Raw genomic sequence first — 19,700 nt, 5'->3', positions numbered from 1 at the left:
TCAACGTCGCGCGACCGGAGGTGCGGCAACGAAGCCTTGGCGTGACGCAACTTCTAACACTATAGCAAAGCCAGGCAAACCCACCACCGCCGTTTCCGAGGTGTCCGCGTCTTCCGTTTATTCATTGTCCATTTCTAGAAAACAAGTAGGAAGAAGTATAAAAGCCATTTCTTCTTCCACTTCCACGGCAGACAATATAGTTAGGCAGATTCCTCGTTGGCGCTCCATAATTCTCCTCGCACGTGTACGGTATGTTGCAGAAGTCGCGGGGTGCTTTTCTCGTCGCGACGATAGATTGGGATCGTAGGTCTCACGTAGGACGCGCAGGCTTTGGCGAGCCCCAACACAAGGGCCAGCCCGGTTTTTAGCTGTGGTGTTCCCGTTGCCCCTTTGGTGTCCTGGAGACGCCGACAATACGAAATGATGAAATGTTATTACAACTTGAAAATAAAAGCTATTAAAGAAATATTATCCCGCCTAGGCACCAACCTGTGACTCAGCGCTACCGCGCCCGTGTGAGGAGAATTACGGAACTACGAGGAATTTACCGAAGGTCGCAGATGACACGCGAACTTGCGTAAAATGATCATTTTTGATGACGGTACGTGGGTCAAAGAATAAACATACCACTCGAAATAAGGCGATAATCAGCGCCACCACGCCGACAAACGTACGCAGACGAGATGGGTCTGGACGAAAACGGCAGCGGCGGCCGCGGCGGTAGCAAAACAAATGTGAACAACTTGGACAGGCGCGGAAAAATTTTCCGGCCGCTTTGGCCTTTCCGCCCGCTTGCCGCTTCCCAAGTGTGAACGTAGGCTTAGTCTGCGCGAGAAACGTCTCTTGTTTGCGATTGCGCCCCTACGGGAGGCTGGTAATTACTGTTGTGTTGTTGAATCCCAAACCAACAATTACGGAAGGCTGGTAATTGCTGTTTTGTTGTGGAATCCCAAACCAGCAATGTACACACGAAGGGGTTGATGACAGCAGTGAAATTCCACCGACTCGCAACAGAATGCACGAAACAGACAGCCGACAAGCATGAATTACTGCTGTGCGCAGTACAGCGTAAGTAAACTCTTGTTGCAGGCGCTGACAGTTCTCGTCGGAGTTAACGCGTCCTGTTAAATTGATTATATGCACTATGCACTGAATAAGACCGGAGTTCATTCCTGCATCACTAGTACACCAATCAGTCGAGATTCTGTGAGGTACAAGGCCGCTTCCTGTTTGCACCGGCGTAAGTGAAGCAGAAATGAGTTGCACGTACGCACTACATAAAATGCGTACACATGCCATATCTATGCTGTGCGGTGAAATATTCTGTAAATTCTGAATCTGTTGACATAAAGGCAAATGACGGCTGTATGCTAGCACACAACGGAAGACACAGCGGTCCATGCACTTGCCGCAGGAAATGCAACCCTCTCGTATGAGGGAGCAGGGCGACGAAAGTTTCGAAAAAAAAAGCCTTACGCGTTTTTGCACGTATTTAAGTTTTCTAGCGCAAAGACGCAGCGAGCAAGCTATTGCTATGGGAGTAGGTATAGCCTGGTCACACGTGCATTTTCACGCGTATAGCCGTCCTTGACTTGTGAAGCGCACTTCGCCCCGACGAGGACGACGCCATCTACGCTAAACGAAAATTAACAATTAATGATTGCACGGGTCGTCTCAAAGATGAGTTTTCGAAGACTGGTCCATTCAGTGCGCGATGAGAGAATGTTGCTCCGAACGCCCACTGTACCTGTCGTACTTACTGTATATACTGAGCTCAGTTTACTTTTTACTTAATTTCTTCACAAGCACACGCACACGCTAGGGGGGGGGGGGGGTGGTCCCATGTCTTTGATATGCATGTATAGAGTCTGCTTAAACTACCGATATTTATTATCGATTACGTGACGTAGAGAAAAGCAAAAGCTTGCCTCCCCCCCCCCCCCCACGGTCGGGGCGGCGAACCCCCCCCCCCCCCCCCCGAAAAAAATTTCTGGCTACGCCCCTGGAGCAGGGAGAAAACATACAAATACAAACAAACAGCAACATGCTGAAACATTAATATATTAGCATCTTGATATATATGGTCCTGTGATACTTTGACGGAACTGTAGTTTGATTATTATCTTTAGTTGCGCTAGATGCGGGGCGTAATCAAACGCGCTTCAGCTTCAGCCAAAAATGAGCGCTGTCATATCTCCTTGGCATTGCGCAGCTCTCGCAATGCATGCCGGGAAGAGTATCGCCGGTGGTGTCGTTTTGAAACGGTCGTGTCGCGCTTTGTTTCATCGCTTTACCGACGTTTTTAGGATCTCCGATTTGGTAGCGTGCGCTTACCAAGCGTGTTGTGTGTCTGAGTCACTCGTGACGGGTGGTACAGTTACTAAAAAATGTCACAGTTTCGCCCTAAGGGAGAAGCAATGAATGCGATAGCAACACAGCAATGTCATACGAAGTAAGGTGAGCGGTTTTGGTAGCAATAGGAATTGTAGTAAACATGAGCTGATTAAGTAAGCAGGTGTGCTGCGGCGTAAGTAGACCGACATGAAGAGAGACTCGATGACCACGAGAAGGCGCGTGTGAAACGGTGGTGTTGATGAGAAGCGCTGCCCGTGGGCAGCGCGTGCGAAGGGACACACCTGTAGCGCTGCACTGCTGATCCGGGCAGCATTGCATGTGTAGCGCGCGTTGGAAAATGTGGCCCGACTATTACTAACTGTGGTGTGAGCGCGCACAAACAAACATGAATAGATCACACTGAATGACTGCAGACAACGACTGTCAAAACGCTGGCAGCAAGCGCATATACGCCGCAGCGGGCGAAGGTACGTGCGGTCTATCGCTTCAACGGAAACTGAGCGGCGAATGCACAGCGCATAAAGGTCAGAGCCGTGTGGAGATAAGAGACGGTGCGAGCGAGCGACGAGCGCGGTTGTTGGCAAAGTAGAAATGCGCCCCCCCCCCCCCCCCGCTCCCTCCGGCGCTCGCTTCCCGCTTCCTTGCTTGCGCGTGGAAGATTGAGTGCGTTCGCTCTCCGTGACAGCGTGCGTCCCCGCACGCTTCCGCTCGGGCATACGGCGTGCGGCGAAGATTTTAGCTATACGGAACCTCACGGCGACGGCGACGGCGACGCCGACGGCAGAAATCCGGTGGAAGTGTCTATATAATTGCTATCGCAATAAAAGACTCCTAAAGGCGCGAGCGCCTCTGAAAAGAAGCCATGACGCCGGGCGTGGAGCAGGGACATGTTTGGCGTGATGCGTGGCCGCTGCGACGAGACGCATTGCCGATGGTCAATGGTAAAGGTTCTTTGCTTACCTGAGAGTGGTGAGTATCGTTTGTGTTGTGATTGCTGTAATGAATGCCGAAGACAGCAATAAATGTGACCTAGATAAGCAATGCTTCCTGTTCAACTATTTATTTGCTGGTGTGTATCTGTCGTAAATTTCACCGTCAATTCATGCTCATGCTCGCGCTGTTCAGTTTTATTTAAGTGAACTACTTGCTCGCTTCATAAACACTGTTGTTTTAATATTTTTTTATCACTATAAGTCACCGTGTTGGTTATTCTTAAATCTCAAGTTTATGTTACACTTTTGTGCGGACGCACAACATTGACCTCACGCACGGAACTGGTGTTTTGTGCTGATATTCAGTTTGTAATCATTTGATATTGCGTTTTGACTCTTAAACTGTCACATTATTGCGGTGTTGTCTTTTTTACTTGTACTGGAGGGGAGTACCAACTGACTTGAGAATTCATTTTTGTTCAGTTTTTTTTTTTATTTTTCATTTTTATTGTTACCGACATTTCCTAGACAGAAGAGTATATATCACCTTAGGCGTGTTAATTATTTGTTCGGTGGTAGTTTTTCATCTGTTTGTGGTTTATTTATGCCTCTTTCATTACATGTTAATAGCTGTTGTTTGCAGGGCGACGCTAACAAGTAACTATGAGATTGTAAGATTACTTTTCTGTCGTTGTAGGCTCCACTGCACAGCAAGGAGATCGGAGAATTCGCAACTGACATAATAGCACCAAAGGGACATGATTGTGCTCGCAACAGGGATGACATCGTCCTCCTCGTGGAAGTATAAAACTTATACGTATTTGTATTTGAACATATTGTACACGAACCGTCAATATTTCCCTTTTTTGCCTCATTCCTCGTGATGCTGTAGAAACTTGTGCTGCCAGGCAGCGCTGTGCTCAGAGGTTCTTTCATTATTGCTTCATGGCCGTGAAGAAGAAAGCAGACCAAAGCAAAATGTAATTTTGCTTGTGAAAGGAAAGCTTTGAGTTACCTTGTTTTGTATATGCAAATAAAGTAATCATGACATTTTCACGAAATGTTTTGTGTCAGTTTTCCTTCTCACAGCTGCTACTCACATCATTTCCAGAATGTGGGTGCTGCCATCTCATATCTCTAATTTTTTTTTCGGTACAAGAGATGTTGCAGGCTGAAATGTGTATTCATTCTCAAATGTGCCACCTTTTCAGATATACTTTCCACTTGTGCAAAATTAAATTATTAGAAATCTCACTATCATGGAATGACGACATGATACTTTTTGTAAAAAAGCTCATCCCACAATATGTTGTGGGACGAGCCTGTATACGATGCATTCACCTATACAAAAGCAACATAGTGTGTATTTCATCAATTATTTTGTGTCTTGCACATTTATTCCAAAATTACCAAGTATGTACCAGCTTATTTCAAAAGGTACAACTGTCTTGATGCATCGTGCATTCTATACTGATTCCTGGAGCCTGCCTTGTGTAAATGACCTGCGCTGTAAAATAGTAAGGTAGCAAAGGTTTACACGTTGTTAACCAGTCTGTCCTTGAATATTAAAAAAGAGAATTTGAGACGAAATGTTGATTTCTGCGGAACAAGTTTTATAGTCACTGCAACAGAATTTCAGCAATAATCATTAGTACGAATTGCGCCAATAAACTCGAATAATCATCATTAGTACTAATATTACCAATGTTTGACTGATTAGCATGTAAATAAACAATCGTGGTTAACGGCAGAGCTGGTCAATCAGCACTTCATATCCGGTTGCTGGAAGCATTCTGCCACAGAATAGTCTCAAAAACACGTACTGCGAACATGCCATAAAATGCATTGCTGTTCCAGTTGAGATATTTACAGAATTTTGCGGCAAACATGCCATAAAATGCATTGCTGTTCTAGCTGAGATATTTACAGAATTTTGCTGCAGGTTCTGCAGAAAGAAAAACTTAAACAGCAACGCACTTCATTACAGATTCAATTTCTCTAAATTGGTGCCAGGCACAATTATGGCAAATCGGTATTCTTTCAGTACTGGCTGTCTTCAATATGCAATTACATGTCCCCCCCAAAAATGAAAAAAGCTCATTAGTAAAATTTTGTCCCCAAATGTATTGACTATCGTGCAAATGCTGTCTGTCGCCGCTATGAAGTTTTCACAGCAATAAAATGTCATTTCGTCTTAAGACCTGAATATTTTTATAGTTTTCGACAATGAGTCATTTCCAAGAAATTAGCGCATAACCCCTGCGGCCATTTTTAGGGACCTTTTTTTTGTAATCTTTCGTATAGGCATCCAGTCTTGCACGTTGTCACCCACGCGTCGTTCTGCGCATGCACATGAATTTGCCCATTGCTCTTTCGGCCACCCATTGAACTTCACTGGAGGGCACTAGCGTAACTCACTGAGCAGCGTTTTCAGAAAAATTGCATTTCGGAAGATCTGCCGAAGTTCAACAACTTTCCGTTAGCTACGTCGAAAGGATACCTTTTTCCGATAACATAAGCTTTTATGACACTTAGTCGTAATTTCCCTGCTGAGTTATAGCAGTGCTCTAACCTTGACCAAAGCGCTAATATACCGCAGCAGAGAAGTTATGACTAAGTGCCTTAAATGCCTATATTGAAGAGAGTATCCTCCTGACGTTGGTAACCGAAAGTTGTAGAAATTCGGCCGATCAATTCAAGTAGAATTTTTAAGAAGTTCTGCTCAGTGAGTTACGATTGTGTATTGCGGTGAAGTTTCGTGGTTGGCCGAAGAATCAATGTCCTAAATTCATGGACATGCGCAGAAGGACGCACGTGTGAAGCCTTGCAAGACTGTATGTCTACACGAAAGGTTACATACATAAAGGCTACGTGTGCCTATACTAAGGGTTACTATATAGTAACCTTTACTATAGGTACACGTAGTTATTTATTTTATAGGTGCACAAAATTGTGAGAATATGCCCCTTTATTAAACGTTACTTAAGTAAAGGTTACAATTTTATTTCCAACTTATCGGTTACAAATTTGTGAGAAAATGGCCTTTATTAAAGGTTACTTAAATAAAGATTACTATGTAACTTTTTTTAGGTGCACAAATTTATGAGAATATACCCCTTTAGTAAAGGTTACCGTGCTAAGAGTGTACCTTGTCTTATATTCTTGATAAAGGTATTCCACGGAATTTTGAGAATGACAGCCCACAAACAAATGTCATCAAACAAAACACCGACAGCGCATGCCTTTTATGTGAAATCTCCTCACACTGAAATATTAAAAGTGCGAAAAAATAACAGCAACCTGAAAATGATGCATTGTTTTTGGCGCGGCTGTGCACTACGTCCCAGATCAGCCCACGCAAAGGAACGCGTTTCTACTAGAAAGCTCGTCTTCGTGCAAACTGCGCCAGCGTTTCCCGGTAAATATTACTTTTACATAAGCTGCAGTTGCCGGGGAGCGTGAGAAGCAGTCAGGGATCTTTGAATGCTTTCGCGTTCCGCTCTTAAAGGTGAAGCTTACGCGTCTTCCAAATATTTTTTCCCACACCAAAGTATTTTTATTTTCCTTTTAAATGCGAAGCATTTCTTGGCGAACATTTGCTACTTTGGCAGTATCTATCTATCTATCTATCTATCTATCTATCTATCTATCTATCTATCTATCTATCTATCTATCTATCTATCTATCTATCTATCTATCTATCTATCTATCTAACTTGCCGCCTACGTCTTTGCGCTCTCATGGTCGTTCCGTTATGGTAGGTACCAAAATTGGCATACTATGAGAAGAGTATATGACGAACAGAATTCATATGTCATGACATAAATACCATGACATGCATGTCATGTAGGTCATAACATTGACCTAGCGAAAAGGATGAACACTCAAAAACCAATGCAATGAGGACGGACGTGGGTACTAAGTGAAGGAAACACTAAAGTACGAGTATGCTGGTAAGTGTCACAGTCATGAGCATGACTCAGCAAAAATAATAATAACTCAGCGAAAAAAGATTAACACACAAAAACCACTGGGATGGGTTCGGGCGTGCGCACTAAGTGAAGGAAACACTAAAGGATGATGGTAGAAATCATAGTCATGCGCATGACTCAGCAAAAATGACTGACTCAGCTAAAAAAAGTTGTCGCAGTTTCACCCGAAAGGCGAAGCATCAATTGCGATAGCAACTTAGTAGAGAGCTATACGGAGTAAGGATAGTAGTTTTATCCGCTGTACAAACTTGGACATGCAGCAGCACCGGCAACACACAGCACTGTTGTCGACGCCGTCGGCGTTTTGCCCGCGTTCGCACAAAATGCGTGCGGCGTTGGTGACTGTTGCCGGAGCCTCTGATATAAATAGGCACTTGGTGCCGCAGCTAAGCGTCGCCTCCCTTCCCCCCCCCCCCCCCCCCACGGCCTTTCGTGCGTCAGAAGAAGGCGCGTTTGCTCTACATATATGGTGATTGTAAAGGAGGACAGAGACGCCTACTTCTGCAGCCCTTAAGGGAGCACGGCACAGAACGCGCGTTTGTTCTCCGCCGTGCGTTCACTCCCCGTGAAAGCGCGCGTCCCACGCGCCCTTTCACTCGCACATACAGCGTTCAGGCGGCGCGCGGCGACGATTTCATCTCCATTGACGTCATACGGAACCTCACGGCGACGGCGACGCCGACGGCAGAAATCTGCTTTGGAGTGTCCATATAATTGCTATCGCAATAAAAAGATTAACACTCAAAAACCACTGGAATGGGTTAGGACGTGCGCATAAAGTGTAAGTGACGAAAACACTAAAAGGATGATGGTAGAAATCATACTCATGACCATGACTCAGCATAAATGACAATGACTCAGCAAAAAAAGATTAACACTCAAATGCCACTGAAATGGGTTCTGACGTGGGTACTAAGTGAAGGAAACAATAAAAGATAATGGTAGAACTCATAGTCATGAGCATGACTGAGCAAAAATGACAATGTCTACAGCTGAAAAATAAGTAACACTCAAAACCACTGAAATGGGTTCGGACATGGGTACTAAGTGAAGGAAACACTAAAGGATGGTGGTAGAAGTCATAGTCATGAGCATGACTCAGCAAAAATGACAATCACTCAAAAACCGCTGTAATGGGTTTGGACATGGGCACTAAGTGAAGGAAACAGTAAAGGATGATGGTAGAAGCCATGATCATCAGCTAGACTCAGCAAAAATAGGAATAACTCAGCGAAAAAGATTAATACTCCAAAACCACTGAAATGGGTTCGGACGTGGTACTAAGTGAAGGAAAAGGCTAAAGGTTGATGGTCGAAGTCATAGTCATGAGCATGATTAAGGCTTTCGCCTTAGGGCTCTTAGGTGTAGCTAAAGGGACTCCTGAGGACTCGTGACATGAATGCCATGACATGCGTGTAATGTAGGTATTGAAAGAGCCGCCTACGTCTTGGTGCTCTCATGTTCGTTTCGGTAACTTGGTAGGCTCCTCGCACACTGCTTCGCATAACATCGATTCCCACAGGGCGTGGCATCTGTCGGCTTTTTTCTTACGACCTTGACGCGGAGACGGCGACGTAACAATGATTTTTTTTCTAATGCTACCAATCATAGTATTACACTATTATAACGATTACACGTGTTAACTTGACCAATTAGGCATTTATTCTGCAGATATAAGGCGTCACGTGACGGATAGATTTTGCTGGTGTCCTCGCCAAAGAATGCATTACTTCAGTACTGCTAGGGAAATAGAGAGAACTCTCTTAGTGTTCTTTTACTTGAACTGGTTGTGGTGCACAGTGAGGCCAAAGCAGCTTTCTCTCCCGTAAATGTAATGTGGCTGACATAGATATGTGCCTGCCACGCTGCGGTTCATGGTTCGAATACTGGTCAGAAGTATTTTTTTTTTGCTTACGTCCCCACAATGTGGTGTGAGTTGCTATGTGAAGTTAAACTCTGTACTTAGGTTACTCTATATGCTACCTTGTGTGGAAGCATATACAGTAACTCTAGAATATGTAGTAAGAATGCTCGCCTATTGGCGTTCGATTCTTTCAGAAAAGGAAAAAAAAACATAGGAGCGTAAGTGGTGCTGTGAATTTATTGTCACGCAATGGGTGAAAAGTGGAGCATTTCTGAAGCCTGGACGATGCTCTCGGTGATGAGTGCAACCATGTGACCGAAGGCGTCCCCGTCGATGGGCCGCTGCCGGATGAGGTCCTGGAGGCCGGGGAACGGGAGCCCCTCTGGCGAGTACAGGAGGTTCCTGCGCCCATCGTTCATTCGATACCGAGAAGCGTAAGGAGGAAGCGGTTCGCGATCACTCTCCAGCCGACTCGCCAGAACCACGACAGTACATACTTGATTGCATGAAAAACATCACGTTAACGACGAAAGAGAAGACACGCGAGCGTGCAGCTCCATCGCTTGACGTTTCCGCGATGCTTTCTTGCCCTTGTCTAAAAAACCGACTATGCTATCCATCCATCCAACCTTGTCGTTGCGATGAGACTCCGCTTCAGTGGAATGTGTGTGGGACACAGACAAGCCCGCGATTAAAGTGCGAGTCGCGGCGGAGAACGTACACGCTTTCCAATGTGCTTCCCTGATCCGGGTCTGCGCGAAAGGGTTGATTGATCTTTCGGTCCTTCGCCTTCAAGGAGAAACGACGACCCACTGCGAGTCTTACTAGCTGGTATGTCGTCACTGTTTCAAATGATCGTCCGCCTTCCGCTTTACTAGAGCACGCCGATCAATCCGAAAAGCTTGATCCTATAGCCGCCGAGCCCGACGCGTTGTGATACGTTATATAATTTCTGATAACAGCGGGAAGTGTGACAGAAAAGGTAACGTGAAATCTTCGAGAAACGAGATATCAAGAAAATGGATTTATGGGGTGCTCTACGCGCGCAGCCGCAGCTTCCATTCTGCGATCGAGTCTCGCGAACTTGCGAACAAATGGCCGCGCCTTGTAAAAAACAACCAGTGGGTTGTCTGTGAAACTTGCAGTTGAGCAGAGCCTCCGAGTCCGAGACCATCGCACGCCCACACGCTGTTCGAGATCTTCTGCGAACGCTGGCCATAAGCGAGCCTCAACGCGCTCAGAGCAACTATAGGTACCGGGTATGGGAATAGTTCTTAACAAAAGGCCGACTAATACTAGGCTGCAGAACATCCGTTCTTGTAGCTGTTCCGAGCAGCGCCTGGTGCAGGGGACTTACTTGTGTGTGATGTGTCGAGTGGGGATACCGTGAGGTGTGACGAAGACCTTCGGTAGCAGGATAACGATGTCGTTGTAGATGCGCGCGTACATGGGGCTGTGAAGAAAATGGTCGGGTTAAGACGCAATGCGAGCGCTGCCGCAGCGCCCTCGATCAGGGCAGTACTTTGAATAAACAAACTGGCTATCTTACTATCATTCACTTTTGTACCTAAGCTATAGTAATACTTTTTATACTTTGAGGGCCAGGTATCTCAGTCAGTTCTAACTTCTCGTACGGCGCGGAAACATTCGTCGTCTCTGCATTACAAGAACAGATTTTCCAGAGTGTACGCCGCAAAGAATTTTTTTTAATCACGAGCGGGATGCAACGTATGCATATATACAGCGGTTCCGTGCTTGTTGACGGTAACGAATTGCTTACAGTACGGATACATCCGACTACGCAAGTTCATCACTCTGTATATCAGGCGTATGAAGCAAATCGTTAGGACAAACAGCAATACACGCATTCTCCAAGTGGTTTTCCCATTGGTGTTCAGTCGGTCTAACACAGTCAGGCGTTTACTAAATTGTCTCTCCACCCCCTTTCCCTCTCCTTTTTTCTCCCTCACACCAAATGACGTGCAGCGCGAAGAAGTCATGAAGACAGCGCCGCGCCAGCAGAAGCTGCGGCACCTCCTGTGGATTTACTCCTAAGTGATTGCAGCCCAGGCTCGCCTAAATTATTCCACTTAGACAACCTATAGCTGCAGCGAAACGTCGCAAATTTAATTTTCCCCCTTCTGAGAAATGCGCACGGTTAATTCTACGCCAAATTTATAAAGAAAGGGCTGCCAAAATCAAAATTGAAGCAAATAGGTCTTTCCCGCATTACCTCTCACCTAGCATAATTTGTTTGCACGCATGTGTGCATTGTGATGAACTGTATACGTGCACCGTCACCCACGATATCTTTCAATCACCGGCAGTAGGTTAACGATCACAGTTGTGCAAAGTGTATGCCAACCCTTAGATGAAACTTTAGGGGGGAAAAGGGCTTTCGAGACTGCATGCAGATCCAAAGGCAGACTCGAAACACTCAATCCTCGAGGCTGGTCATATCAACGCTCACGCTGGCCTTTGTATTAGTGCACCGTCAGTGCATCTGATGAACAAGGAATTAACGTTCCTCGGCCTTGGCTGAAGTTTCTGCGCCCCCCTCTCTCGCCCCTCCCCCCAGAAGGGGGGGGGGGACGGAAGAGGGGGTCGCAGGGGGACGGAATAATTGCTGTCAGGCCAACCCGCCATGGTTGCTTAGTTGCTATGGTGCTGGGTCGCTAAGCACGAGGTCGCGGGGCTGAATGCCGGCCACGGCGTGCGAAAACACCCGTCTACTTAGATTTAGCAGCACGTTAAAGAACCCAAGGTGGTCCAAATATTCCGGAGTCCCTCACTACAGCGTTCCCCATAATCAGATCGTGGTTCTGGCACGTAAAACCACCCTTTTTTTTTTCTGTCAGGCCACTTGCACGTGCCGATGTTGCTATCACCCACAGAAGTTGTCATTATTGATGTAGGAACATTTGCTCCTTTGCTAGGCGCCATTTTAAAATGTTAAATTTCGTTCACAATACTTTCGTGCAATGCGGCCGTGGCGGCCGCATTGCGATGGAGGCGAAATGGAAAAACGCCCGTGTGCTTGCGTTGTAGTGCAGGTTAAAGAACCCCAGCTGGTCAAAATTAATGCGGAGCCCTCCACTACGGCATGCCCCATAATCAGAACTGGTTTTGGCGCGTAAAACCCAGGAAAGAAAAATAGTAGCCTGCTGCACGTCGGCGTTGCTCCGTGGCTCCGGAGTGGATCGCGGAATAATAAAACGTCATTGTGTACCCACCAATGTGTGCCTCGTTTTGTTGTGACATCAACATCGCTCTAGCGACGTTCTCAGCAGTTGTACTTTGGTCTTGCTATGGCCAGAGCCGGTGTTCTGTAGCGATGTGTTATGCATTATTCTATACCAGTCTTATCATCCACCGCTCAAGGCCGGCTGATCCCGTTGATATCGGGAGCGGACCGTCGCTCTGATCACTGACCAAGCGCGAAAAGCGCGAAAAGGCATTAGCATTGAAAAAGCATCAATACAAAATACCGGCCCAAGACGCGCGTAGTCCGTACTGAAGAAGAACAACGTGCATGGAAAGAGCGCCCGCGTGAGCACCAGCGTGAATGGGCACGTAGGCGCCGGGAAGCCGCGATAGCCGAACGCGTCCCGTCCGAAGGATTCGTAACGTCGGATAGCCGCTTTATGACCAATGGAGAACAACAGCGTGCCCGAGAGCATCGCCTTCGCGAAAAAAAGCGGGAGTGGGCGCAATGGCATCGGTAAACAATTGCAGTACGTAACAGTGAACTCAAAACAATTGTTACCAAAATGACAAAGTAAAGCGAATATAAAAGATGATAACGACAACTAAGGTATGTGTACGTTTATTGATTGAATCAGTATAGCAATTAGCCGTATATAACTCAATATAGTTATCGAGTGCAGCTTCGCTGATCCTCCATCTTCAGATAGTGAAAGGGCTCTGAATTTTTTTTTGTGCTTAACTTTGGTCACGCTCCTTATCGTCGGCCCTAGCCGTGACGCATGACGGCGACCGGAAGCCTCCCAAGGAAGATTGTTCGTACGAGCGGCCAACAAAGACACTATTGCCTTGTCACTTTTTCGAGCCAATCAAGGCTGCCAACGAGCAGTGCTAGGTATTTTAAACCGCTTTCGACGCGCTCTCGCTTCGCATCTTGCTTCGGATTTCGGGCCACAAATTTGTAACGTATAAAAAGTAAATAGGAATGATCTAGCGGGCCGGAAATTCTTGAGCATGTCGTTTTCGAAAGCCATGCAGACTTAGACGTCCGAGTTTCCACAATTATGCAAGTAATTCAAGATTTAGGCAATTAAGTTTCACTAACTAGACATTGAAACTATGCGCGAGGCGACCACTAACAAAACACCGTTGGCCTAATCTTCACGTATCATTGCACTTCTTTTATTTAGCTTGGCCCGAGTTAGCTGGGCCACATTGTATGCAACAGTTGAGAAGCCTTTAGTTGGTTAGATTTATGGACCTATTTAAAAAACACGCTAGAAATCCAGGAAGGACAGGAATGCCGAATTTCTAATATGAACTGAAGAGAATTGAAAACGAATACCACGAGTTTTTGCATCGTATTCGTTTGTATTAAATTGTTCATTTAAGTTTTGAATTCCCGATTTCCGTTAGGTGAGGATAAAAGAAGCTTGCTTGTGGCGGTGAGGGAACTTTGCCATATCCTTAGTAGTTGAACAATGTTTGCTGTGTAGTGGCCACTGCCTTGTAACTTGCGAATGAATAGCCGGATTATTTGCGCCATGTACCTTGTGCAGCACATGACGTGTTAAGGTGCATACTTACTGATCTTGCCTGATTTTCTGAGTCCAGTTCATGAACACACGCGCAGAATCGACAAACTGGTCTGCGGATTCCTGCAAAGGCGCTGCAAGAAAATAACCGAGGTGATTTTCGGTGTGTTGACGCTTGACGCATCAGCTTCACGAAAGCTTTGGTCACATTAAATATGAAACAGTCACAACGAGGTGGTGATTGGGCGATTTGGGGCTGCACTCTCACCATATACCAGTGCAGCAAAGAGGGTTGGACCAAGACAAAACACATTAACTATAGTTTTTGTCGGACCCTGTTTGCTGCGCTGGTCGCTTAAAAACAGCACGATGAGCCAACGGCAAAACTTTTCACGTTTTAAATGATTTGCACTGCTATAAGTTATCCGCTCTAATATAAGAACACTATCACAATATCAATCTTATCCAGACAATGCATCTGCGGTTGAACAAGTTTGAGTACGATCGAGTGAGGCAAATTCAATGCTCCCCATCTTTTACAATAATCCGTTTCGCCATCACTAGGTAAGTAATGCAACACCGGCTGATGCGGGGTATATCCGCAAGCAAGCGAGAAAAAAAGCAGACCACCGACCGAGCCTCAACTGGTGTGCATCGATGACCACCTTGTGGTAGGTGGTGAAATCCTTGGCACGGTAGCTGATCCACTCGGCCAGCTCCAGTACGTCCATCGGCAGGAAGGTGCGATCAGCCCAGAGACGAGCCAACAGTGCAGACGCCTGCGTCTGCATGCGACTCAAGCGAAAACTGGGGTCCACCAACCGTTCCACCAGCGTGTACGAGTCGTAGGCGGTCCCCTGGGCCGGGTACATGCTGTCTGCCGCGTGCCGGTGCTGCACAAATAATTATTACAGTCGACTCGTGTGCACGTGTAAACATACACTACTCTGCGGGTTGTGCCGATGGTGGTAGTGCCATGCTAGGCTTCGTTAATTCCTCATTGTCGCGTTTTTCAATAGAGGCGTTTCAACCTTATATGTTATTCGTCGGACAGGCAATAACAACGGGCGCGAGTACAGCATACACCATTTGAAATTACCCGAAGGTCGAGGAGAGATTGGTGTCTTCGCTAATCGATACATGTCCGAAAACCCCGTGAACTGCTGAACTGATTGTTGTAGGTTCACTATGAGGACGAAACGCGTATGGTACTCCTGTCTCATTTGCTATCATAGAGCTCAAGCTTTTGTACCTTCAGCTCATTCATGTGGCACGATGTACTCAACGGTGTTGGCAAAACGCGATGGTGGTGCATGCCTTCCCCGAACGCAGTGAAGGAACAGCGCTGAAATTGGAGTGAAGTTTGAAAGGACGACAAAGGCTCGTGCATTGGCTAGCAACTACGTCATTTAGTGTATAGCCATCAAAAAGGTGTGATGTCCTCTTCCTCTCAGGTGAATTATACTCGAATAAGACAACTACGGGTTAGTTGGGGTGATGCATTAACACGCTCGGTGACAATAACGCATGTTTGCGAACCGCTGATTGATTAATTGTTGATTGATTGAATGAATCGTGTGGTTTAGCAAACCATAGAGCCCTGCAGCTATGAAGAGACGTCGCAGTGGATCACTTCGGAATAATTTTGGCCAATTTTGGTTTTTTAACGTGCACCTCAATTATTTTTTAACGTGCACCTGAATCTAAGAACATGTGCTATTTGACATGTTGCTCTGATCGATATGCGACCGCCGTGGCTGAGAATCAAGACCGCAACCTAGTGTTCATCAGCAGATGAACACTGGGTGAAGCTACCGAGCCACCGAAGATTCTCCTCCTTCTCCATCGCTATCTTCATCCTTCCCTTCATCAGTAAAGCTTGAATTTGGTTGAGCTGATTCATAACGAATAAGAGATCAGTGCAAGTAAGACAAAAGTGAGAACTACACAAGAGAGCCGCTCTTCTCTACGTCCTGTTGCTCGTGGTGTTTCCCTGTCATCAGTTCGTGTCTTTCACGTGATCGAAAATCGGCGTAACCGCAACCCGAACTACAACATTTCTTTTTACGGCGGACAAATGACTTATGACACGAGAGAACATGCACAGTTGAAAGTGTAGGCAAAATACATGTTTTTCTTCGCTCCTAAAAAGAAAGAGAGCGACCATCACCACTTTAATGGTGGTGGGCTACTTGCCATGTATTGGAAGAAAACAGACTGAACACCAGCCCCAAATGTGAACGCTGATTCATCCGAAAGTCCCATTGGTGGCATGGCTCTGCAGAAAGAAAAAAAAGGAATTGCGCATATATTTAGTCACTGAAATCAAAAGTATGAAGGAATAGAGAGTGTCAGGCAATGGCGGTACATGGTGAATAACGACAAGCATCGACCTCAAAAGTTGGTAAGCTTAACGTTTCGGCTATCGCACGGCAGCATTTACCACATAGTTAAGCAATCAAACGTTCACTGGGTGCACGTTAAAGAAGCCCAGGTAGCGAAAATTATTCCAGTGTCGCCACCTACGGCGTTATCATATTGTGGTTTGTCCCGTAAAACGCAATATTTTTTTTTCAACAGAATCTAATCCTTTCAGACGCTATGTACACAATTGTCTACACAAAGATAGCGCATCAACAGCAAAAGCATTCATTAAAGTAAGGATATTTAAAACGTGTCCTGCACATCTTGAAGCACTTCTGGTCGAAAGAGCGCTGCAAGTTTGAAATTACACAGGCAAATTGTTTTAGCAAAACAAGTATGAAGGCAGATGGTTGGGTATTTTGCTTGGTGTGAGTATGTCATTGTACGTAGCGGGTTCACTTCTTTCATCGTTCTTCACAACGTGTGGTGCCCATCATAATTTTTGAGTGGCTGGATAGGTGATTCTAGCATGGTAGACATGAAAGAGTTGATGTTCCGATATATGATGTTCCTGCAGAGAGTTTTCGCATGGAATCCACAGTCTTAAACTTGACAAAACTCACTAAAGAAAAGACAACTCTTAATCTATCTGCAGATTTAAGCTTTTTATGGTTCTGAAGATGTAAGAAATACAGAGAAAGGAAGTTTTCAATCAACACAACTAATTGGCGTCTTAAAAAGGTTTAAGGCCAACTTAAGGCCGACGCATGACGTGGCCCAGACACTTAGTGTACAGTGGCGACACATTCCCATCGTTCCAATAACAGTGCCTGTTGTAGTTTCGACGTCAAACGACTGTAGAAAAAAGCTTGCTTACAATTTTTTATCTTTCTTAACAACACGTGCCTGTTTTCAGAGACATTTCAGTCGCATTTCGATGTTTCGCCGATGAAGGCATACGAGAATTTACCGCCCTTAAATTGTGTACCCCACACACCTTTCTTCATTCATTCGCTCACATTGACGAGTCCATGTCGATATTTTAGGGAGGACACCTGCCTTAACGGCAGGTCTTATTATTTTTCATTTATTTATGATATACTGCAGTCCGAAGACGGCCGGATCATATGGGGATACAACAAAATACAAAAGAACGTAGTGCAAAACAAAATTCGAGGACATGTAAAAAAAAGGAAGTGACGACCCTAGAGACAACACAACTTTGGTAAGACATTAAAACACAATATCAATAAGAAGAAAACTTGTTAAGTAACATACTTTCAAAGGGTTTCACACAATCAATCATTACGAGGCTTTCAGGCAACTTCTTATATTGTGTTATAGTGCGACGGAAATACGAATGACGATACCGCGCAGCGAGTGCAAAAGATGGTGCTACCTGAAAATTATGAGCGTGCCGTGTTGGTGGTAATAAACGGGGGCGTAAGTTTCAGTTGGGGCTGATGTTAAATTGAAAATAGGGCAAGAAAAACAACAATTGCAGTCTAGCGACAGCTCCGCCTTGTGTAAAGACTAAATGTTGATGTCAGTCATGAACTGAGTCGATGAATCGCTATTCTGCGTAGAGGAATTTAGGCTGAAATAAGCGGAATTTAAGGCCGAAAGACACGAGATATTGCTTCGCTGACAACTGGGTCGTAAATTGCGGCTCCTTTTCCTGATCCAAACAGCTATACCGCGAACGGCGTAATGGGAATTTGGCACCAATGTACGCTAGTGTCTTGTTACCTCCGTGCATTGTAATAAGGTGATAGTTTCGTCGCTGTTACCTTTACTGCAAAGGTACGCCAGGGAGCCGAAAAACGTTAACCTTACTAGCTTTATTGGTCGGTATTGCTCCTCATCCATCGTATTTAGTGATTGAAAATTTTCTTCTAGGTTTTACTTATGCAACTTTGGTTAACTATCAGTAAAATTAGGTTTGCATGTGTGAGGTATTGAACGATGCCAATTGAGCTCGAAGTGAACAGTATCAATGCAACCTGCCCAACATGGGCAGTGAAACAGAAAGGTCAGATGGCTTTTCCCAATTTCATTCCGGTCGTTAGTTTTCTCCCACCACATTTGCGCGTCAGAAAGCGTTTTTTAAAATTCCTTTTTCGTTTCATTTTCACTGTTGCTCAATGGCAGATGCTGGCTTGCACTCTCGATAGTCTAGAGAGTATTACTGCGGAAGGCTGCCTTGCTCGAAATAATAAACAAATGTCATTATTATTGTGGTGTTTCACATGCCAAAACTTCAGTTTGATCATGAGACAGGCCGTAGTTGGAGGACTCCGGATTAATTTTCACAGCGCGAGGTTCTTTAACGTGCACATAAACGTAATTACACGAGCGATGTTGCATTTCGTCCAATGACAATGCGGCCGCCACGGTCGAGACTTCAACCCGTGACCTCAAGCTCAGCAGCGCAACGCCAGTCAGTAAGCTAACGTGGTGGTTATGTCTTGCTGGAAATGCGATGATAAACGTATCATTAGTCGTTTGTCTCCAGAGTAGAAGAATCTGTTTCTTCTACAACACTGGCCGTGTTTCTTATGTAGCGTAGTGTAGCCATTATTGTCCCGCTACATCTAATTCTACGAATTTTTATCTTTTCAAGTGATTTTGTGACAAGTCTACCAATTTTCTCATGTCTGAACGTACATCCCAAAATTTATTAATGCGAAAGCATTGTTGGGCCCCACTATGCGAGAATCCGCCGTGGCCGGCGTGACCGAAATATTTTACCAAAAATGGCTGATGGCGCAAAGGGTAAAAACACGCCAAAAATGCTCGGATTGACGTCAAATTTTTCAGGGAGGTTGCTGTAAACGAAGTAAATTATTGGCTTCGAATAGAAAATTTGGTACACTTGAGGTACGGGTGGGAATCGAACCCTGCCTCGGGGCGCCAGACGAGCACGCATCCCCGACGCCATGGCGGCTCTACGGTTCGGGCTGATTAAAGGTGTGCCTAGTGCGTGCGTCATTACACATGTCACGTCGCAGTCACCTGGCTAACTTAAGGTGTGGCCTAGTGCTTGCGTCATTGGGCACGTGATGGGGGAGCCCATGGGGAGTAGGTGGCGCCACGTCATGAGTGTATAAGCAGTCTTACAGTCTTAAGTGTCTCTTCCAAATTTATTTATTTATTTATTTATTTATTTATTTATTTATTTATTTATTTATTTATTTATTTATATACCTCCATCATAGAAGACATCTCCTGTGGTGCCTTCGCATCAAGTGTTCGCTACGGCAGCGCATGTCACAGCATTGCTTGAAAAGTGCGTTATGTGTAACGAACGAAAGAGTAGCATGCAGCTTACACAACGCTGTTATCTGGTGTGGAATTGTCCTGCTTCCATTCGCCAAACATAGTGGTTGTGTCGTTGACTTTCACCTGTGCAAAGAAGCAGTTCCACACCACGTCAGTCCCGCACCAGGTCGGC

The 19,700-nt window shown here is 45.5% G+C and overlaps 2 protein-coding genes across 2 annotated transcripts in view; both read right to left on the bottom strand.

Annotated features, from left to right (window-relative positions):
* Positions 1 to 9,369: 9,369 nt before the first annotated feature.
* LOC125946529 (glutamate carboxypeptidase 2-like) lies at positions 9,370 to 14,760 on the bottom strand. Its single transcript, XM_049670030.1, has 4 exons — positions 14,517 to 14,760; positions 13,935 to 14,016; positions 10,501 to 10,596; positions 9,370 to 9,545 (listed from the first exon to the last, which is right to left on the bottom strand). The coding sequence occupies exons 1-4, from the start codon at positions 14,752 to 14,754 to the stop codon at positions 9,386 to 9,388; spliced, it is 576 nt and encodes a 191-aa protein (XP_049525987.1). The 5' UTR covers positions 14,755 to 14,760; the 3' UTR covers positions 9,370 to 9,385.
* A 1,288-nt stretch (positions 14,761 to 16,048) lies between these two features.
* The window catches only part of LOC119459000 (N-acetylated-alpha-linked acidic dipeptidase 2), a 29,057-nt gene continuing 25,405 nt past the window's right edge, over positions 16,049 to 19,700 (bottom strand). The window contains exons 12-13 of the mRNA XM_049671541.1: positions 19,578 to 19,651; positions 16,049 to 16,160 (exon numbers count right to left, since the gene is read on the bottom strand). Of these exons, the coding sequence (XP_049527498.1) occupies positions 16,049 to 16,160; positions 19,578 to 19,651 (186 nt within the window). The remainder of the gene's footprint in view (positions 16,161 to 19,577; positions 19,652 to 19,700) is intronic.

The sequence above is a fragment of the Dermacentor silvarum genome, chromosome 7 (genome assembly GCF_013339745.2).
Source record: "Dermacentor silvarum isolate Dsil-2018 chromosome 7, BIME_Dsil_1.4, whole genome shotgun sequence".
Classification (NCBI taxonomy): Eukaryota; Metazoa; Arthropoda; class Arachnida; order Ixodida; family Ixodidae; genus Dermacentor; species Dermacentor silvarum.
Note: the sequence above shows the minus strand (reverse complement) of the source record. Positions and strands in the feature narration are given on the sequence as shown.